At 35.9% G+C, this 15547-nt stretch overlaps 1 protein-coding gene across 3 annotated transcripts in view; it reads left to right on the forward strand.

Annotated features, from left to right (window-relative positions):
- The window catches only part of NALCN (sodium leak channel, non-selective), a 214682-nt gene that overhangs the window by 126347 nt on the left and 72788 nt on the right, over positions 1-15547 (forward strand). For all 3 annotated transcript variants that reach the window (XM_040653961.2, XM_015274986.4, XM_015274991.4), the window contains exons 14-15: positions 5348-5485; positions 9027-9101. In XM_040653961.2, coding sequence (XP_040509895.1) covers positions 5348-5485; positions 9027-9101 — 213 coding nt within the window. The remainder of the gene's footprint in view (positions 1-5347; positions 5486-9026; positions 9102-15547) is intronic.

Here is a 15547-nt window from a genome sequence, read left to right on the forward strand (position 1 = left end):
AGAGATTTAAAAATATGTATTTTCTGGTTGTAGTAGTCTTCCACTAGTAGTTCAGTTATGAAGTTTGTATTTCTATTTCTGTTACAGGAATATGGAAAAATTGTATGTGTGCGCACTAATAAGCATATGGCTTAACAGCAGTCTAGCATGCTACAAAAAAAGACCCATCTCCAGAACCATGGAAATTATCCACAAAATTTATATAAAATGTATACACATGATTTACATCTTCATATTGTGAAGTGGTTGATCTTGTTTAGTACAGAAATGCTTCCTTTACACAGGGTTATAAAATCTGTCTGCATTGACAAAAACGTGTCTGCCTTATGGGCATGAAGTTAATTCAGAATAGAACACTGAAAATCAGTGGAAATTGGAGCTAATGTATTTATTGAAGCACACTGTTCTGAATGAAATATGGACATTTATTTAATAATGTATTAAACCGAGTGTATGTGGATTGGTTTCAGTCATAATTTATTTGTTTCTGTCACTCCAGTTTGGTTATCCAATGTATCCATTTTAGAGAAAGTGCATTGGTAGGAACAATTAAATAACAATGAACAAGACAGCCTCAAGGTTCGTTCATTTAGCAAACAAAATAGCTAGACAATAATTTGGCCCGGATTTGATGTATGGGACGCTAGCCGTCAAATGTAAGACAAAAATACCTACTCACAAGGAATGAAAATGCCATGCTTTCTATATTAAAAAATGCACTTACAGAAATAGTCATAAAGAATTCAGTATAATTCATTTTTGAAACGCTGAAGAAAGCAAAAAGAGGATGATATAACTTAAACTTTACTTAAAAAATTAGTGCATCAAATTGAGTGATACTGCCACCCTATGCTATGCCCAAGTCCCATGTATAACTTCTGATTTAAAAAAAAAAAAAAAAAAAAAAGAACTTCAAAAGCTTGAAATCAACAGTGGAATATAGTTTCAGGATTATTTTTTTTTATTTATGCAAAATGGCAATGATATCTTGAAGGAATTATTGTAGTATAATTAAAACCAGGGACATTCATGAGTACCCGGATATTTTTAACTGAAATAATTGGTATAAGCAACTGAAAAAGATTGATTTGCAGTAAAAAATTGCTAAGATATCTCAAGATGTTAGGAAAGTTTTAAATTATTTTGAACATTCAATCTAAGGCTAAGTAGGCTTTAATAAGAAATTTTACCATGTTGAGTTTTTGCAGATATGTGGATATACTATAGTACAAAACTGAGAAAATATTTTCTCCAGTAAATTTTAGGTTTTTTTGAAAAATAGAAACTATTCAATGTTGTTTTCTATTTTGTTTGGTTTTTTTATGGGAAAAATGCAAGGCCCATTACATATAATAAGAGACTGTTCCAGTATTCAATTCCAGGGAGTTGAAATATTCCTTATAGCTGCTGTATGATAGAGTGCAGTAAAGTGTTTGTTTTTTAGTTATTCTTTATTTGTACACTTATTCAGCTAATCATAAATGGTTCAGAAATATATTTTGCAGTATGTGGTTCATTTTCTTAATTTTCTAATGAAGCAGCTTTTAACAGTTTCACAGTCAATGAAAATTTTATACTAAAAATATTTTGTTTGACAGCATCCCCCTAATGTCTGCTCTCAAAGATCACAGAATGCTTTTGCAATAAGACAGAAATGAAATACATAATTCTGGTTTTGGCTGGAATGCATTCTCTTCATAATGTGACTGACAAAATACTTGTATCAGTGTATAATGTAGAAGCAGGTATGAAGTCTGCATAGCAGAAATTGCCATTATGAATTTTTAAGAGCTTACACCCAAATATGAGTGAACCCCAAATGGCAGCACTGTTGCTATGAGCTTCTTTCAGTTCTGAATACACAGAGGACACTAACAAAGTGGTGACTCTAGAGGTAAAATTTTAGTTTTTACTTTAAAGTGCCTTCTACAGTGAAACAGACAAAACAAAATCATTCTGATGCTAGAAGTGCTTTATAAGAAGGCACAGTATGGGTTTGGGAACAAGGAGACCACCTCCTTTCACTAATGCCTATAAATTGCATGTTTTCTCATGGTTTCCTGACAACAGTCAATAGGCACAAACTCAATGTTGCTATGGTTACAAATTTCACTGTTCTTTTGCCCATTGCAACTTTCCAATTGAATTGGCTTTCTCTGTAATACCAAGTATAAAAATATAAATGTTTCCTATCTGGTTTTTAACTATTCTGCCATCTCTATTTTTGCATGTCTTCTTTGGCTGCACACATTGAGCTATGAGTTCAAAGTCGGGTAGTTCAGTGTAGGGCCCAAAATGGAGAAAAATCAGAGGCGGGGGGGAGCTCTGTGCAAAGGCAGTAGTATAAGATGGCTGCTTGGAAATTTAAACATTCACTGTATGGAAAACAAAATATGTTTTTAGTGTCTGACTTCCATGCCCCCGGTTTCTGTTGAGGTTTGAGGCCATGTATTTGTCTACTCAGTGTCTCAGATACATTATAAGACCAGGAACACCACTATTCTCTTAAACACAACAACAAAAAAAAGAAAAAAAATAAAGAAATCTAGGCCCAGCTGATCTCAACAGCAACAATCCTGTGGTCATCAGCAAAACCAGGACTTGGCTTCTAGTCTTGAAAACAGAAGAAGTGCCACTTGTGACCTTTTCATTGAACATAAGCACCATCCCTTTAAAAAGCTGCACCATTAAAGCTTAAAAAGCTTAAGTTTCTGATGCCATAAGAGTCTGAGTGCTGCTGACACTTTTACAGAGCTTCTCGTAGAGCTACTCGCAGTGTGTCATGGAGCACTCATTACTGTGTCAGGAGAAAAGGGAAAGTTCAAGACAGGTAGAAAGCAATTCAAGCATTGCACAGCATTGGCCTAAATCTTGCTAACTTCATTTGCAGAAGTAATCCCATTGACTGCAGGCAAGCTTGCATGAATAAGTGAATTTGGGAACCACTTACCAAATTCCTCAGGGATTTGGCCAAAATATTCTATAGACAAGCAGCACTTAAAAGGCAAGTATGTTAAAACTGAAAGTAGTTCTTGGAGTGGCGCCACCCTGTATAGATGGACGGGCTATCAGAACTGGCACTTCTGTTTGTACATTCCACCATACATTTGCCAGTCTTCTACTAAAAATAAAAAGGTAGTTTGTCTTCCATCATCAGAGCAGCTAATTAAGTAATAGGGCATAAATACTCAAAGAAATTGTCAGTCTTTTCTATAACGTAAATTAATTCAGAAAGTCACCATTTGCATAAATCTCTAAGCCTCATCTTCACAGATGTTGATTCTGTCAGCTAGATAGCTGCATTTCAAATTCATTTTAATATAAACAGTGGGAAGTGCACCTTTCAGCTAAAAATAACTTGCTCTGAAGGAGATTGACGGATGAAAAACAAACTCATTGTGCACTGCTGTGCTCTCTTAAAACTAATATTCTGTCATATACTGGACTTAATGTAATAATAAAATATTTAAATGCTATTGGAAGGCCATTTGAAATACCTGTATGCTTTGTGGACAGCTGATTTAGATAGCAGATTAGATTTTTATGCTGTTAAAAGTGTGTCTTTTCCAAATTAACTTTGTGTTTGTACTAATAATGGGTCCACAACATAGCAGTTGTTTATCTTTGTATCTGAAGATTTATTTAAAATACGTATTTAAAAATATATATATTTTGATGTGATTCAGTATGAAGAATACTGCACTGGTTCAATCAGCCATTCACCCAGGTGTCTTTAAAGCCAGAAGTGGGTTGTAGTACTTAATGTAATTAATCATCTAAGTTATATTTCAGCAGAGAGTCCCACCCGTTGGGTAAGGCCACTACTGCCTCCAGAGGTGCTATACAGTTCCAGAGATGCTCTGCAATTGCCTACTTTAGCTTTATCTTCACCTGATAAGAGGAGGCTGAGATCTGGTACTGTGTACTGATGAGGTCATCATCTTAGAATCGTAGAATGCCTTTTCTTGAAAGAGACTAAAAGATCATCTAGTTTCAACTCACCTGCACAGGCTACATTACCAACCACTAAATCAGGCATCCAAACTGGCCTTGGCAGCCTCCAGAGTTGGGGCTCCTACAGCTTGTCTGGGCAACCTTTGCCAATGCTTCACCACCCTGTCAGTGAAAAATTTCTACCTGATATCTAATCTAAACCTCCCCTCTTATAGTTTAAAAGCATTCCCCCTGTCCTATCACTAACCATGTAAAATGTTTATTTCTCTTGTGTTCATAAGCTCCCTTTAAGTACTGGAAGGCTGCAATGAGGTCTCCCCTGAGACTGGTGAGGTATGATCTGCCTCTGGTGAAGCCATACTGGCTGTAGCAGCTCACATTCTCATCCCTTATGTGCCTTAACATGTTTTCCATGAGGATCCGATCTGTTCCTTGATCTTCCCAGGCACAGATGTGAGGCTCACCAGTGTATAGTTCCCCAGGTCTTCCTTTTTCCCTTTCTTGAAAATAGGATTGATATTCCCCTTTTTCCAGTCACCAGGATTTTGCCTGGCAGGCATGACTTTTCTTATTAAAAAATGGCAGTAGATGGCACAGGATCTAGCTTGTCTTCTGTTTACACTGCTTAGTGCTGGCATTTTGATCTGTGGCTTTAAATATGGGGTTTCAGAAGTTTAAGACATCTGGATTCAGACATTCCTATCACCAAAGACAATTGGTTGAAACGTTCCCCTTATTCCTTCTGTTTCTGACATCCATTCCTGGTCTGAAGGGATTTGAAAATGTTACATAAACCTTTGCACAATAAATGCTGTTGACAAAATGCATAGAGGAAGAATCTGAATAACTGAAACAGATGGAAGAACTGGGACCTTGTTTTGTATTGGTTAGTCTCATCAGTGGGATGCCTAGAGTGCTTCTGCTGTTAAGATAACATAAATATTTTGTATCATTTCATTTTACATTTTATTATAGGCATATTTATAGAGAAGTAACACTGAAATATGTGCATAACCAAAAAATTACGGTTCAGTGTTTTACTGTAAACAATAAGCTGTGATGATCAGGGTTTTTTTCCTATTGTGTTGTCCCAGGAGGAAACCAAAAAGCTTTTCATAGAGGCTAATGGAGCTTGAGCTATGTTTACAAGTGCAATCAAAGGTTAGGTTATTTGTTCCTGCTGTTGCACTGAAATAACCTTTCACCTGACTTCAAAACTTAAAATACAAATATTTATTAAGATTAAAAAACAACAACAACAAAAAAAAACAACCTAAGCAAAACAACCTAAGCTAATGTTCAGCTCTGCTAAGTCAACTTGAGTAATGTGTGTATAAAACTACATTAATACCATTTGTGAAACATTAATATGTATGTGTTTCTTTTCTTGCAGGCATTCATGTCAATGTTTCAGATTCTCACACAGGAAGGATGGGTAGATGTCATGGATCAGACACTGAATGCTGTAGGACATATGTGGGCACCAGTAGTTGCCATTTATTTTATACTCTATCATCTTTTTGCTACACTGGTAAGTTTTAATTTGCAAGTGCATTGTGCATTTCTTTGTTTGGAATTACTCACATAGCTCTTGTATTATTTATTTTTTTCTTCTAGTTAGAACTGATTGTGATGCTCATGTTCAGCACAGGGGGCTTTTGGTTTATTTCTTTGATGTGGCAGAATTCACCCTTCAGCCATGTGGCATAAGTGGGGAGCTTTTGTTCTGGTGTGAGTTGTTCTTCCTAAGATCCAAATCACACTGGTAGGCTAATAGTATAATTGTTGACTGTCTTGTGCCTTCACAGTTCTGATGATTACAGAGTGAAGCAAGTGTTTGTATTTCACATAGAGATGGTCTTCTTAATTGCAACTGCATTCTCTTTGCAGTAATAATTAGAGCCAGAAGTGTTAAGCCTTAGGATGCAAACTCCTAACAATAGAACAGTGCTTGCCTGTTGTCTGATGCAAAATCAGTGCATCAAAAATATATAATATAGTATAGTAGGCAATAAAATGATGAGAATTACTAAAGCAGTTTCTGGATGTGTATTGAAAGTTGGATTATATCTAAAAAAAAAAGTTTTTCCTGTATGGATTTCAAATGAGATGATTACATTTTTCTATAGAGAAAATGGTAAAGAAAACAACCTTTTGGAAATCCTATATCAATAATGGTTTGGTAATGTATTTTGAATACAGAGAAAATACCACAGTAAGGGGAATAACCATTTGATCCACCCTTAATTCACTACTACTTCTATTTTGTACTTTTGCATCTTGCATTCACTGCAGTTTTTTACACACATTCATATTTTGATTTTCTTCATTCAATTTATTATTCTGTTACCTGCTTCTTAAGGTGCTAATTCTATTTATACAATCTCCATCAGATTCCAACTGCTTTTTTTTTTTTTACTTTATGATTTGTCCTGCTTCACTTACAATTGACTGGCTGATCAGTCTGTAATTGTGGGTGCAGAAGATTTCTTCACATTCATTGAAATCCTGATCAGTCATAAATGGCAGTAAAGGGCATTTGATTATCTTGGAGCTGCTTAACCATATTAAAATATAAGGCGAGCAAAGGTACACTGCCCTCAGTTATATGGAACTTCTACTGGTAAGTCCTTGGGTCAGGAAAAGCAAATTCATACACTAGAGAGATCTTTAAAACTCCTTTGGAAGTGGAAATAAAAAGCAAAAGAGGAGTGGATTTTGGTCATGAATTGGTTACTGATTTGAGAATTTTATTGCATTTTTTACCCACCTGAAATTGAATCCATTTTTTTTTTCTCTTTGATGAACAATGAGCAAATCCATAAAGTAGTGCCAGGTGGCCTCTGTGCTAAAAATTCACAACTTAATTGAAAAGTAAGTTGTAAGAGATTTTTGGTATTCCGCTTTATGTTTTCAGAAAGAGTTATCTGGGACTCCTATGTCTACTTATTGAAGCTACTTATTTTGCTCGTTTCTAAATCACCTGTCTGTACATTGTCCTTGCTCCTTTTCCAGGGCATTTGCATTTTAATTATGTAGCCCTTACTTTGCTCCCTAAGTCTATGCATTTCTTCTGATTCACTTATGCAAATTCTGTATGGATGAAGGAGCTCTTCTAAGAGAGCTTTGCAAAACTACCTGTCCTTATGAAGTTGTTAGCTTCAGTTCTAAGTTTTTCCTCAGACCTTGAAAGTGAAAAGCTTCTAAGGAAAGAATTGTCTGAAGACAAAAGAAGCTTGAAGAGAGAAAGGAACTTGTAATTGGTAAAGGAGCATGGAAACAGCTGGGCTGCTCCTGAAACCAGAAAGAAGACATTTAAGAATAAACAGCTGTAAGTGGGGAAAAAAAAACAAAAAACAACTGAAGTCAAATGGAGAAATGACTTTCAACAGCCAGAAGAAGGGGGAGGTTTAGAATTGAGAAGTGATAATTGCAGGCATTTGGCAAAGCAAACTGTAGAGTTTTGGAGTGAAATGAATAGGTTTCACATTAGAAAGAAAAGAAAAGTTGAAGCTCAAAAAACAAAACCTCCTTTGGAAGTGAAGACTGTTATTAGTTGAGATGGCAGTGGAAAAGTTAAACAAATAATAAGTTTGCATTTAACTTTTCTGGAATGTGGTTGTTAGTTCTTGTTGAAGAAAGTTGAAAAGGGAGTTAATGAAAGTCCTGATGCCTTGATATGATTCTGTGTTGAAGCAGCAAGGCTGAAAGTGGTGATGTATTTAATGAGCGCTGTATTTCTGTTTTGTATGGAACAGTACCTCCTTAACTAGTATGTTCTGAGCTGCAGGTACTAGAGTGTCATAAACTGTATAAAGGTAGCTAAGGAAAGAAAAACACTGTACTGTAATATCCTGACAAAATGATAGCAAAATCATCAATTAGGGAACAAACTACTTTGTACCAGGGATTATGTATTTTATAAGTGTTCTGTTCTGTTCTGCATTCTGAAGGCCATCTTAACTTTTACAGTTGATAATAATCAGAAAATGAAAAACAGTTTGAAATGCTGTTTAGGTATGTGAAATATTTACTATGGTTTTAATAACAGCTACAGGAAATTCTAAATATCGCTGAAGACAGTTCCCTATTAAAACATAATTCCTTATTCTGAAGACTGGCATTTTGTAAATTTATGAGAAGGATCCTTTCTTTCCAGTATTGCTGACTGATAGTAAACTTTAACAGTAATGGGCAGATAGAATGTGCTGCTCTGGTTGCCAGTTAGTAGTCCACAGAAGTATTTTAGGCCTGTAACTCCTGTAAAAGAGCTGAAATTCTTGCTGATATCTCTAGGAAATTGATGCTTGCCTGTAGAATCTCAATATGATAGTGAATATTTGCCTTCATCCACAGAGACTTAAACCTTGGCAATAGTTGTAAAGCTACATATATACGTATTTACTACTTTAAGACTTAAGTCACCTAAAGGGAGATGCTGAATGGTAGTATTCTTTGTCACCTACATCCTTTATCTGTGTGTTCTGTCTCCTTCACAGCTGTATCAAAAAAAAAATCACATTCTTTGGCTTCTAGTCAGCATCTCTACACAAGAAAATTGTCGTGTGATATACACATTTTCTTTTTCTCTGATTCTTTCTTCCAAAGACTTATCTACACAATTTTTACTAAAAAGTAAAAGAAGGTGCATGAGTTTCCTATCTGTGACAATGCACTCAAATGGAGTTAGCTACTTTGCTTATATCCATTCTAAGCACTGAGCATTAAGCATAAAGTAAATTACTGTCAGGTTGCCTCTATTGATTTTAATTTAGTTTTCCTGAAAAATGTACTTTAATTAGTATTATGTTAAACATATATAAAATCTTGGTCATAAAACCTAGAATTCTATTTTTTAACATTCATATACTAATTGTATAGTAAGCCAGAAAAAAAAATTCTACTTACAAAATAGCTAGCAGGCATATATCGGCATGAAATATTAGTTCAATGGATGTTATAGGCAGTACAATTTTACAATAGTAGCACCCTCATTTTTCCATTATATTTGATAGTACTTCTATTACTAGAAACGCAAGGCAATTAAAAAATAATTTGCATTTGTTTTATAGATTCTACTCAGCTTGTTTGTTGCTGTTATTCTGGACAACTTGGAGCTTGATGAAGATCTGAAGAAACTTAAACAAGTAAGAACATGTTTTTGTTCTTCTTGAAGATATTTTCAATAAAACATTCCTCTACTGGTGCTCCTATGATAAAAGATGTGAAACATTTTCACTGAGTATGAAGAAAACAGGAGATGTTGAAGAGGACAGCCATATTCTCTTATATTAGTACCACACAGTATAGGGTAAAAATTAAGTGATTATCAAAAAGAGATTTAGAAAATGTTTCAAATATTCAGTGAAAGTCAATTTAGATTGGCATGTAATTAAAATTATGTAAAATTCACAGGTGGATAACATTTTTGCTTATAAACTACATACTGAAGGATAAAGTATTGTTTGGCCTATTTTCATGTTCATGAAGGCTTTACCATGTGACTTGTACTTCATTTGTACTGCAGCAAGAAAAAAATGTGAAAATATAGTGTTCCTCCTTAACCAGATTAGTTGTGAGTAGGATATGAAGCATCAGCACACCATGGACCCATTTCTTTAGAAGGTAAAATTTTGCAGAATGTGGCTCCTGTAGGCTTTTGTAAATAAAGAATTTTTTTTAGAGCAAGGCCTTACATGTTAATATGTGAGCAAACTGTAAAACCACTGCAGGGGAGAGCACTAGCAAGAATCAGCAGACAGAAAGTGGGAAAGAGGACCAGGCTGAATGTGTTAGATGACTCCTAAAGGCTCTTGGCAAAGTCAGTGCGTTTACTTGATTGTCTATATTTGGGGATTAGGATTACCTAGAAGTCACTGTCTCAGGCTGGAATCTCAGAATGAAATTCACATAAAACAAATATAACTACAAAGTTCATGTTGGCCATTCTGACCTAGTGAACAAGCCACCAAAGAAAGTGTCTGTATGCTTTACGTACATACACTGGAGTGAATTTATGAATGCAAAGAGGAACCAAATCATCAGCATTTGCCTATTTCATGTTTGCAACAGCAATTTGAGAGTTTAATGTGTTGGGACTGTTTTTGTAATATTTGAATTATAGCCTTCTTTCACCTAGTTTCTGTTTCTTCTGTGCATCTTTCAGGTGAATCAGCAATTCATGTGGAATTATGTTTTTTCACTTTTTGAACAGTAATCTCCCAGATAACTTCCACTGAACATTGAAGTTAATGTGCCCTTGTTTTTTCATCCATGTTATTTTGCTTTTAGTTTTGAAACTGAAGGAATGCATTTATTGATTTATTATGTTTATATTAGTTTTGCTCATTTTTCTACAAACTTCTCATTTAAGAATGTTAAATGTCAATTTAGTAATTAACTGTTTCATGTATGCTCACTGAATACCTGGCATGTTTCAGATTACTCTTTCTTCCCAATATTCTATTATTCAGGGCACTAAAAGATAAAAATATTATATAGTCACCTTAAGGTCTTCTTTATAGAATTTGATCTAAAAATATTTCTTGCTTTTGTTTCTGCAGTATTAAATATCAGCATGTATTGCAAATGAAGTGAACTAAAAGGACGTGCATTTTATGGCACAAAGAAATATAAGTGCTAGATATCAGTTAATCACCTCACACACGTGAAAAGAGATATAGTATAGTTGATTCTGGGATGGCCAGTCTTGAGTATGCAAATTGAGTGGAGCAAATCAAGTTTACTCGTTTTTTCTCCTTATCAGTCTCAAGAGGTAAAATCATAGGAAGTGAAAATTACTTGGAGATATGATAAGCCATGTCATATCATCCTGATAATCTTCTGGTAAATTTTTCATAATGTCTGCATGAATTAGAAACACAGATCAACTTTCTGAAGTGAGGAGCTTGAGATTTTAAATCCTGTGGCTTTTGTGTGAAACTTTAAAAGTCTGAAGGTTTGTGTATGAAATGACAGCAGCATGACTTTGTGTTTTAGATGCTCCCCTCTGAAACTAGGGAACAAAAAACAGTGATGAGAGGCCAGCACTTGCCGTGCTCACCAATGCAAGAGCCTAAAATCTTGGTAGCCTGGTAGGAACCCTGTCTCTGTAATAACCATAAAGTACAAGTAGAGCCCACTCAATTAAAAGACTTTTTCTTTTTTTAAGTCCCCAAACTTCATTCTTTTGAGACTGTCCACAGTGCAACTTCATGAGCTGGACCAGAGTAAAAAAGGTGCCTATTGAGCAGACCAAGCATTATATTCACAGAATCATAGGGGTTGGAAGGGACCACTGAAGATCATCCAGTCCAACCTGCCTTCTAAAGCAGGTTCCCTAGAATAGATTACACAGGAAAGTGCCCAGGTGGATTTTTAATATCTCCAGAGAAGGAGACTCCACAATCAATCCGGACAGCATGTTCCTCTTGTTCAGGTGGAACTTCCTGTGTTCCATTTTGTGCTCTGTAGTGGAAATGCTAAGGCATGGCCTGAAACAGTGAGCACCTGGTGGGAAGGCAGGGCCAACCCAGGGGAGTTCAGGTGCATGCAATGCGCCTGAGTGACCGGAAGGGATGGAGCCAGGATCCCAGACCTCATTTAAGGGTTAGTAGAAGTAAGGGTATCTCACTGGAGATCCCTGCCTAGCTGAGGCCTTCCAAAGGTAAGCAGTTTTTCTTCCTTTGTTTCTGTGTCCACAGCTGCTCCATTTGGGCTTGTTCTTATTTGCTGTAGGTTAGGACTGTGCTACTCTGCTATTACTGCTGAGTTTTCCATCACATAAGAGCATTACATGCTCACTGCCCCTTATTCTATCACTGGGCACTGCAAAAAGGTCCACGTGACTCCCACAGTTTAAATACTTATAAGCATTGCTAAGATTCCCCTTCAGTTTTCTCCAGGCTGAACAGCCCCAGGCCTCTCAGCCTTTCCTCTTAAGGGAGATGTTCCAGGCCTCTAATGAGCTTCGTGGCCCTCACTGACCTCTCCAGAAGTTCCTTGTCTTTCTTAAACTGAAGAAATTAAAACTGACCACAGTATTCCACATGTGACCTCACCAGGTCAGAGTGGAGGGGGAAGATCACATCCCTTGACTAGCTGTTGGCCATGCTCTTTTTAATGCACCCCAAGATACTGTTGGTCTTCTTGATCACAGGGATCATGGATCATGGACAATCTCTTGTCCGCCAGGACATCTAGGTCCTTTTCTGCAGAGCTCATTTCTCTGCAGAGTAGGTCAGCCCCTGACCTGTGTGTGTGTCACTTCTCAGCATTTTCCCTTGTTGAACCTAATGAAGTTCCTCTCTGCCCAGCCCTCCAGCCGGCTTTGATAGTCTGTTTCCATGACCAAGCCAGCATTTACAGAAGAGCCACATGGCTATTGGAAATGACAGTTTGTTTGTCTCTGGCGTAATGGCATATGCATTATATACCATTATGTCGTATAAGAATGTCTAAGGTGGCCGACAATTGTTCACTTGTAGTTATGCTTTGGAAATATTTATTTAAACAGTATAGCCTCTCTTCAAAGACTATTACTCAGTGCTACTGAATGTATTCTCTCCTGGTGTTTTAGCCAAACAAATTCATATTATACAAAGTATTGCATGGTTTAAAAATGTTTTAAATAAAAGGAAATAAGAGGCTGGTCCTTGGAGCTGAATAACTGGAAGTGATTGCACAACTGATTAAGTGTCTAGAACAGAGAATGTTCCCAGTGGGGTAAACCTGCGATGGTATCACAGGCTCAGTGCTGATAGTAGCTGTGTGCGATTATACTGAAATATTGGTTGTCTTATCTCAGAAGATAAAGCAGAAAAAGTTTAATTCAATGATATTTTGAATTCTCTATTAAAAATGAACTATAAAGGGAAGGAAGACTGGGAGGTAATTGTTACATTTAAATCAAGACCATTTCTATAACGAAAGAGATCTGTATCACTGCACAGGAATTTTTTTGACATCTATAATTCAATGCTGAGTAGTGTTCGAGGAATTAATCAAATCATTCAAGCTCTTAATGTAAAAGTACATTGATTTGTTAAAATTGGTAAAATTGAAGTGCTTTCAAAAGTATTTTCATCCTCATGTTTGCATTTTTTTTCACTGCCTTTAATGACTGTAGAACTTGAGGCCCAAGGCATTTTCAAATAATGAAGTACTGAAGGATTTTCAAGGAAGAAGGGAGAATATATTTAGTCCAGAAATGGTACAGAGCTGATGATCACTTCTGAGATGTTTAGTTCTTAATTATATCTTCATTCCTTAACCTGATCTTGATAACAAAAATGATATTATTTTCAGATTATTGAGCAAGGACTAATTAGCTAATATTTGCAATGTACACTAAAACATGAAGTGATATATAAACACTATACTATCTAGACCAAAAATAAAACTTGTAAGAGGTTTATTTCAGTGATTTACATAGCTTTACAGAAACATATAGGATTGGAATCTGTTCTTCCAAGATGCGATTCAGATGGTTTAAGAGCAGAATTATTGTTTACTTCATTATAGCCCTGTGCTTTGTTCACATTATGTCCCCATCCTTTGCCATGTGTTATCCTCTTGGTTATGTCTGCCATGACAGCTCAAGTCAAGTGAAAAGAGGTTGTACCATAGCTCATATTCAGCAGCTGTATGTATATTAAACTTGATTGTTTATGTCACTCCAGACTGACCCTACCACATGCACTAGCATCCAGGTGTGAGATTGATCTGCTCATTTTCCAGTTCTGCCCTCTTCTGTGGTGTTCAGCACAAGTTATGCAAAAGAAATATATCAGCTAAAATCTTAGTTTACTCCTCTTTTATTCCCATCTTCCACCCTCTCTCCTGAAATTGTTGGTGAAAATTTAAGAAGCTGGAAGGATTTCTTTGAGAGTCTTTTGTTGGGCTTTTCTTTTTAGCAATTCAACTACATTGCATATGTTATTATCCAGATGTTGTTTAACTACTACAGAGAAGTCTTAAATGATTATGAAGCATGACTTTCCACAATAGCCCCATTAACTTTTCCTATTTTATTTTCTACATACTTAGTAATTCTATAGTTTCTAACTTTCTATCAGTCTGCCTAGATAAGCAGTCTGACTCACTGTTTTTTAGTTTCCCATGCAGCCTCCTGAAATTCTTTTTTTTAAATTAATGTCACATGTGACACTTCCCCTAACTCATTATTGATTTTATTTATGTGATAGATTAATCACCACTGTTAGTATGTCACCACTGTTAAATCCCTGAGATCCTTTGGAGGTCTTGAGTGAGCGTTATCAGGTCTTGGAGTGTAATAAATTGACCTTCTGTCAGTTATCTTTCAAAAGCATTTCACCAGACACTGCTATTGGAAATAAATCTTCCATATGGGTTAGGGTCTTCTTTGACTTCTTCTGTGGTGGATGCAGTTCATTTTGCTTTCTTGTTTTACTTTATTTTTTAAACTTTCTTGAATAGTATTCTGATTCTCTTTTAAAGTCTTTGTGGATCTTACTGCTTTCTAAATGTTTTATAAGTTTTCGTATTAGATTTTATTTCTTTAGAAAATAGTCCTACAAAACCTTTCACAATCCACCATGTAAATGTTTTAAAAGATGTCTGCAAAAGTTCATGCTCTTCTCTGAATTCTTTGTTTAGCGTATAACTTCCCTTTCTGAAATAGATCTTAAATATATCCAAAGTCCTTCTTTCCACTCCAACTAGCAATGCTGACCTTTTTGAACTTCTTAGCATTTCTTCAGTAGGTCATTGATGTATTAAGTGCTTCTATAACAGGATATTTATACACTTCCTCCTCCCAGATTCTGCCATTTAATTGTTCCTTTTAAATTCTTCTTAACATCCTTATAACTTTGTTATTGTTTTTTGTTGTTGTTGTTGTTTTAACTTAAAATCAATATAGTAGATTTTTTCTCTGAATTTAAAAGCATTTTTGATCACCATTACAGAATAGCTTTTTTGGTATTTATATGATGATCTAGATCTGGACAACCTGCTACAGCACCTTACCACCCTTTGAACAAAAAGTTTCTCCCTAACATCTAATCTAAATCTCCGTTATTTAAGTTTAAAACCATTTCCCCCTTGTCCCATCACTATCTGCCCATGTAAAATGTTGATTCCCCTCCTGTTTATAAGCTTCCTTTAAGTACCTGAACACCACAAGAAGATCTCCCCAGAGTCTTCTCTTCTCCAGGCTGAACAAGCCCAGCCTCCTCAGCCTCTCTTTGTAGGAGAGGTGGTCCACTGACAAGAAGTAGATACATTTGGAGAGCAATTTTTAGAGAGCTATTCTTTGTATGTAGGGTGCATACACGAAAATTTGAAGCCAACTGTGAGATGATCCTTAAGCTGCCCAAGTTAATGAATCATTATTCATCAGCAGCACAGTTTGTAGCTGCTGATGTACTCATATGGATGGCATTACTACCACACCATAAAGTGGATCCCATCTAATGGTACAAAATTTTAGAAATATTTTCTTGTGGACTAAAAGATAAGAAAAAAAACAGTGTTAAATGATTGTTTTTCATGATGGAGGAAAGGTGGTACCAACAGAGTTTCATGCTAATCTTGAGGAAGACCTTTCCTG

This window comes from Gallus gallus, chromosome 1, assembly GCF_016699485.2.
Source record: "Gallus gallus isolate bGalGal1 chromosome 1, bGalGal1.mat.broiler.GRCg7b, whole genome shotgun sequence".
In the NCBI taxonomy this organism is placed as follows: Eukaryota; Metazoa; Chordata; class Aves; order Galliformes; family Phasianidae; genus Gallus; species Gallus gallus.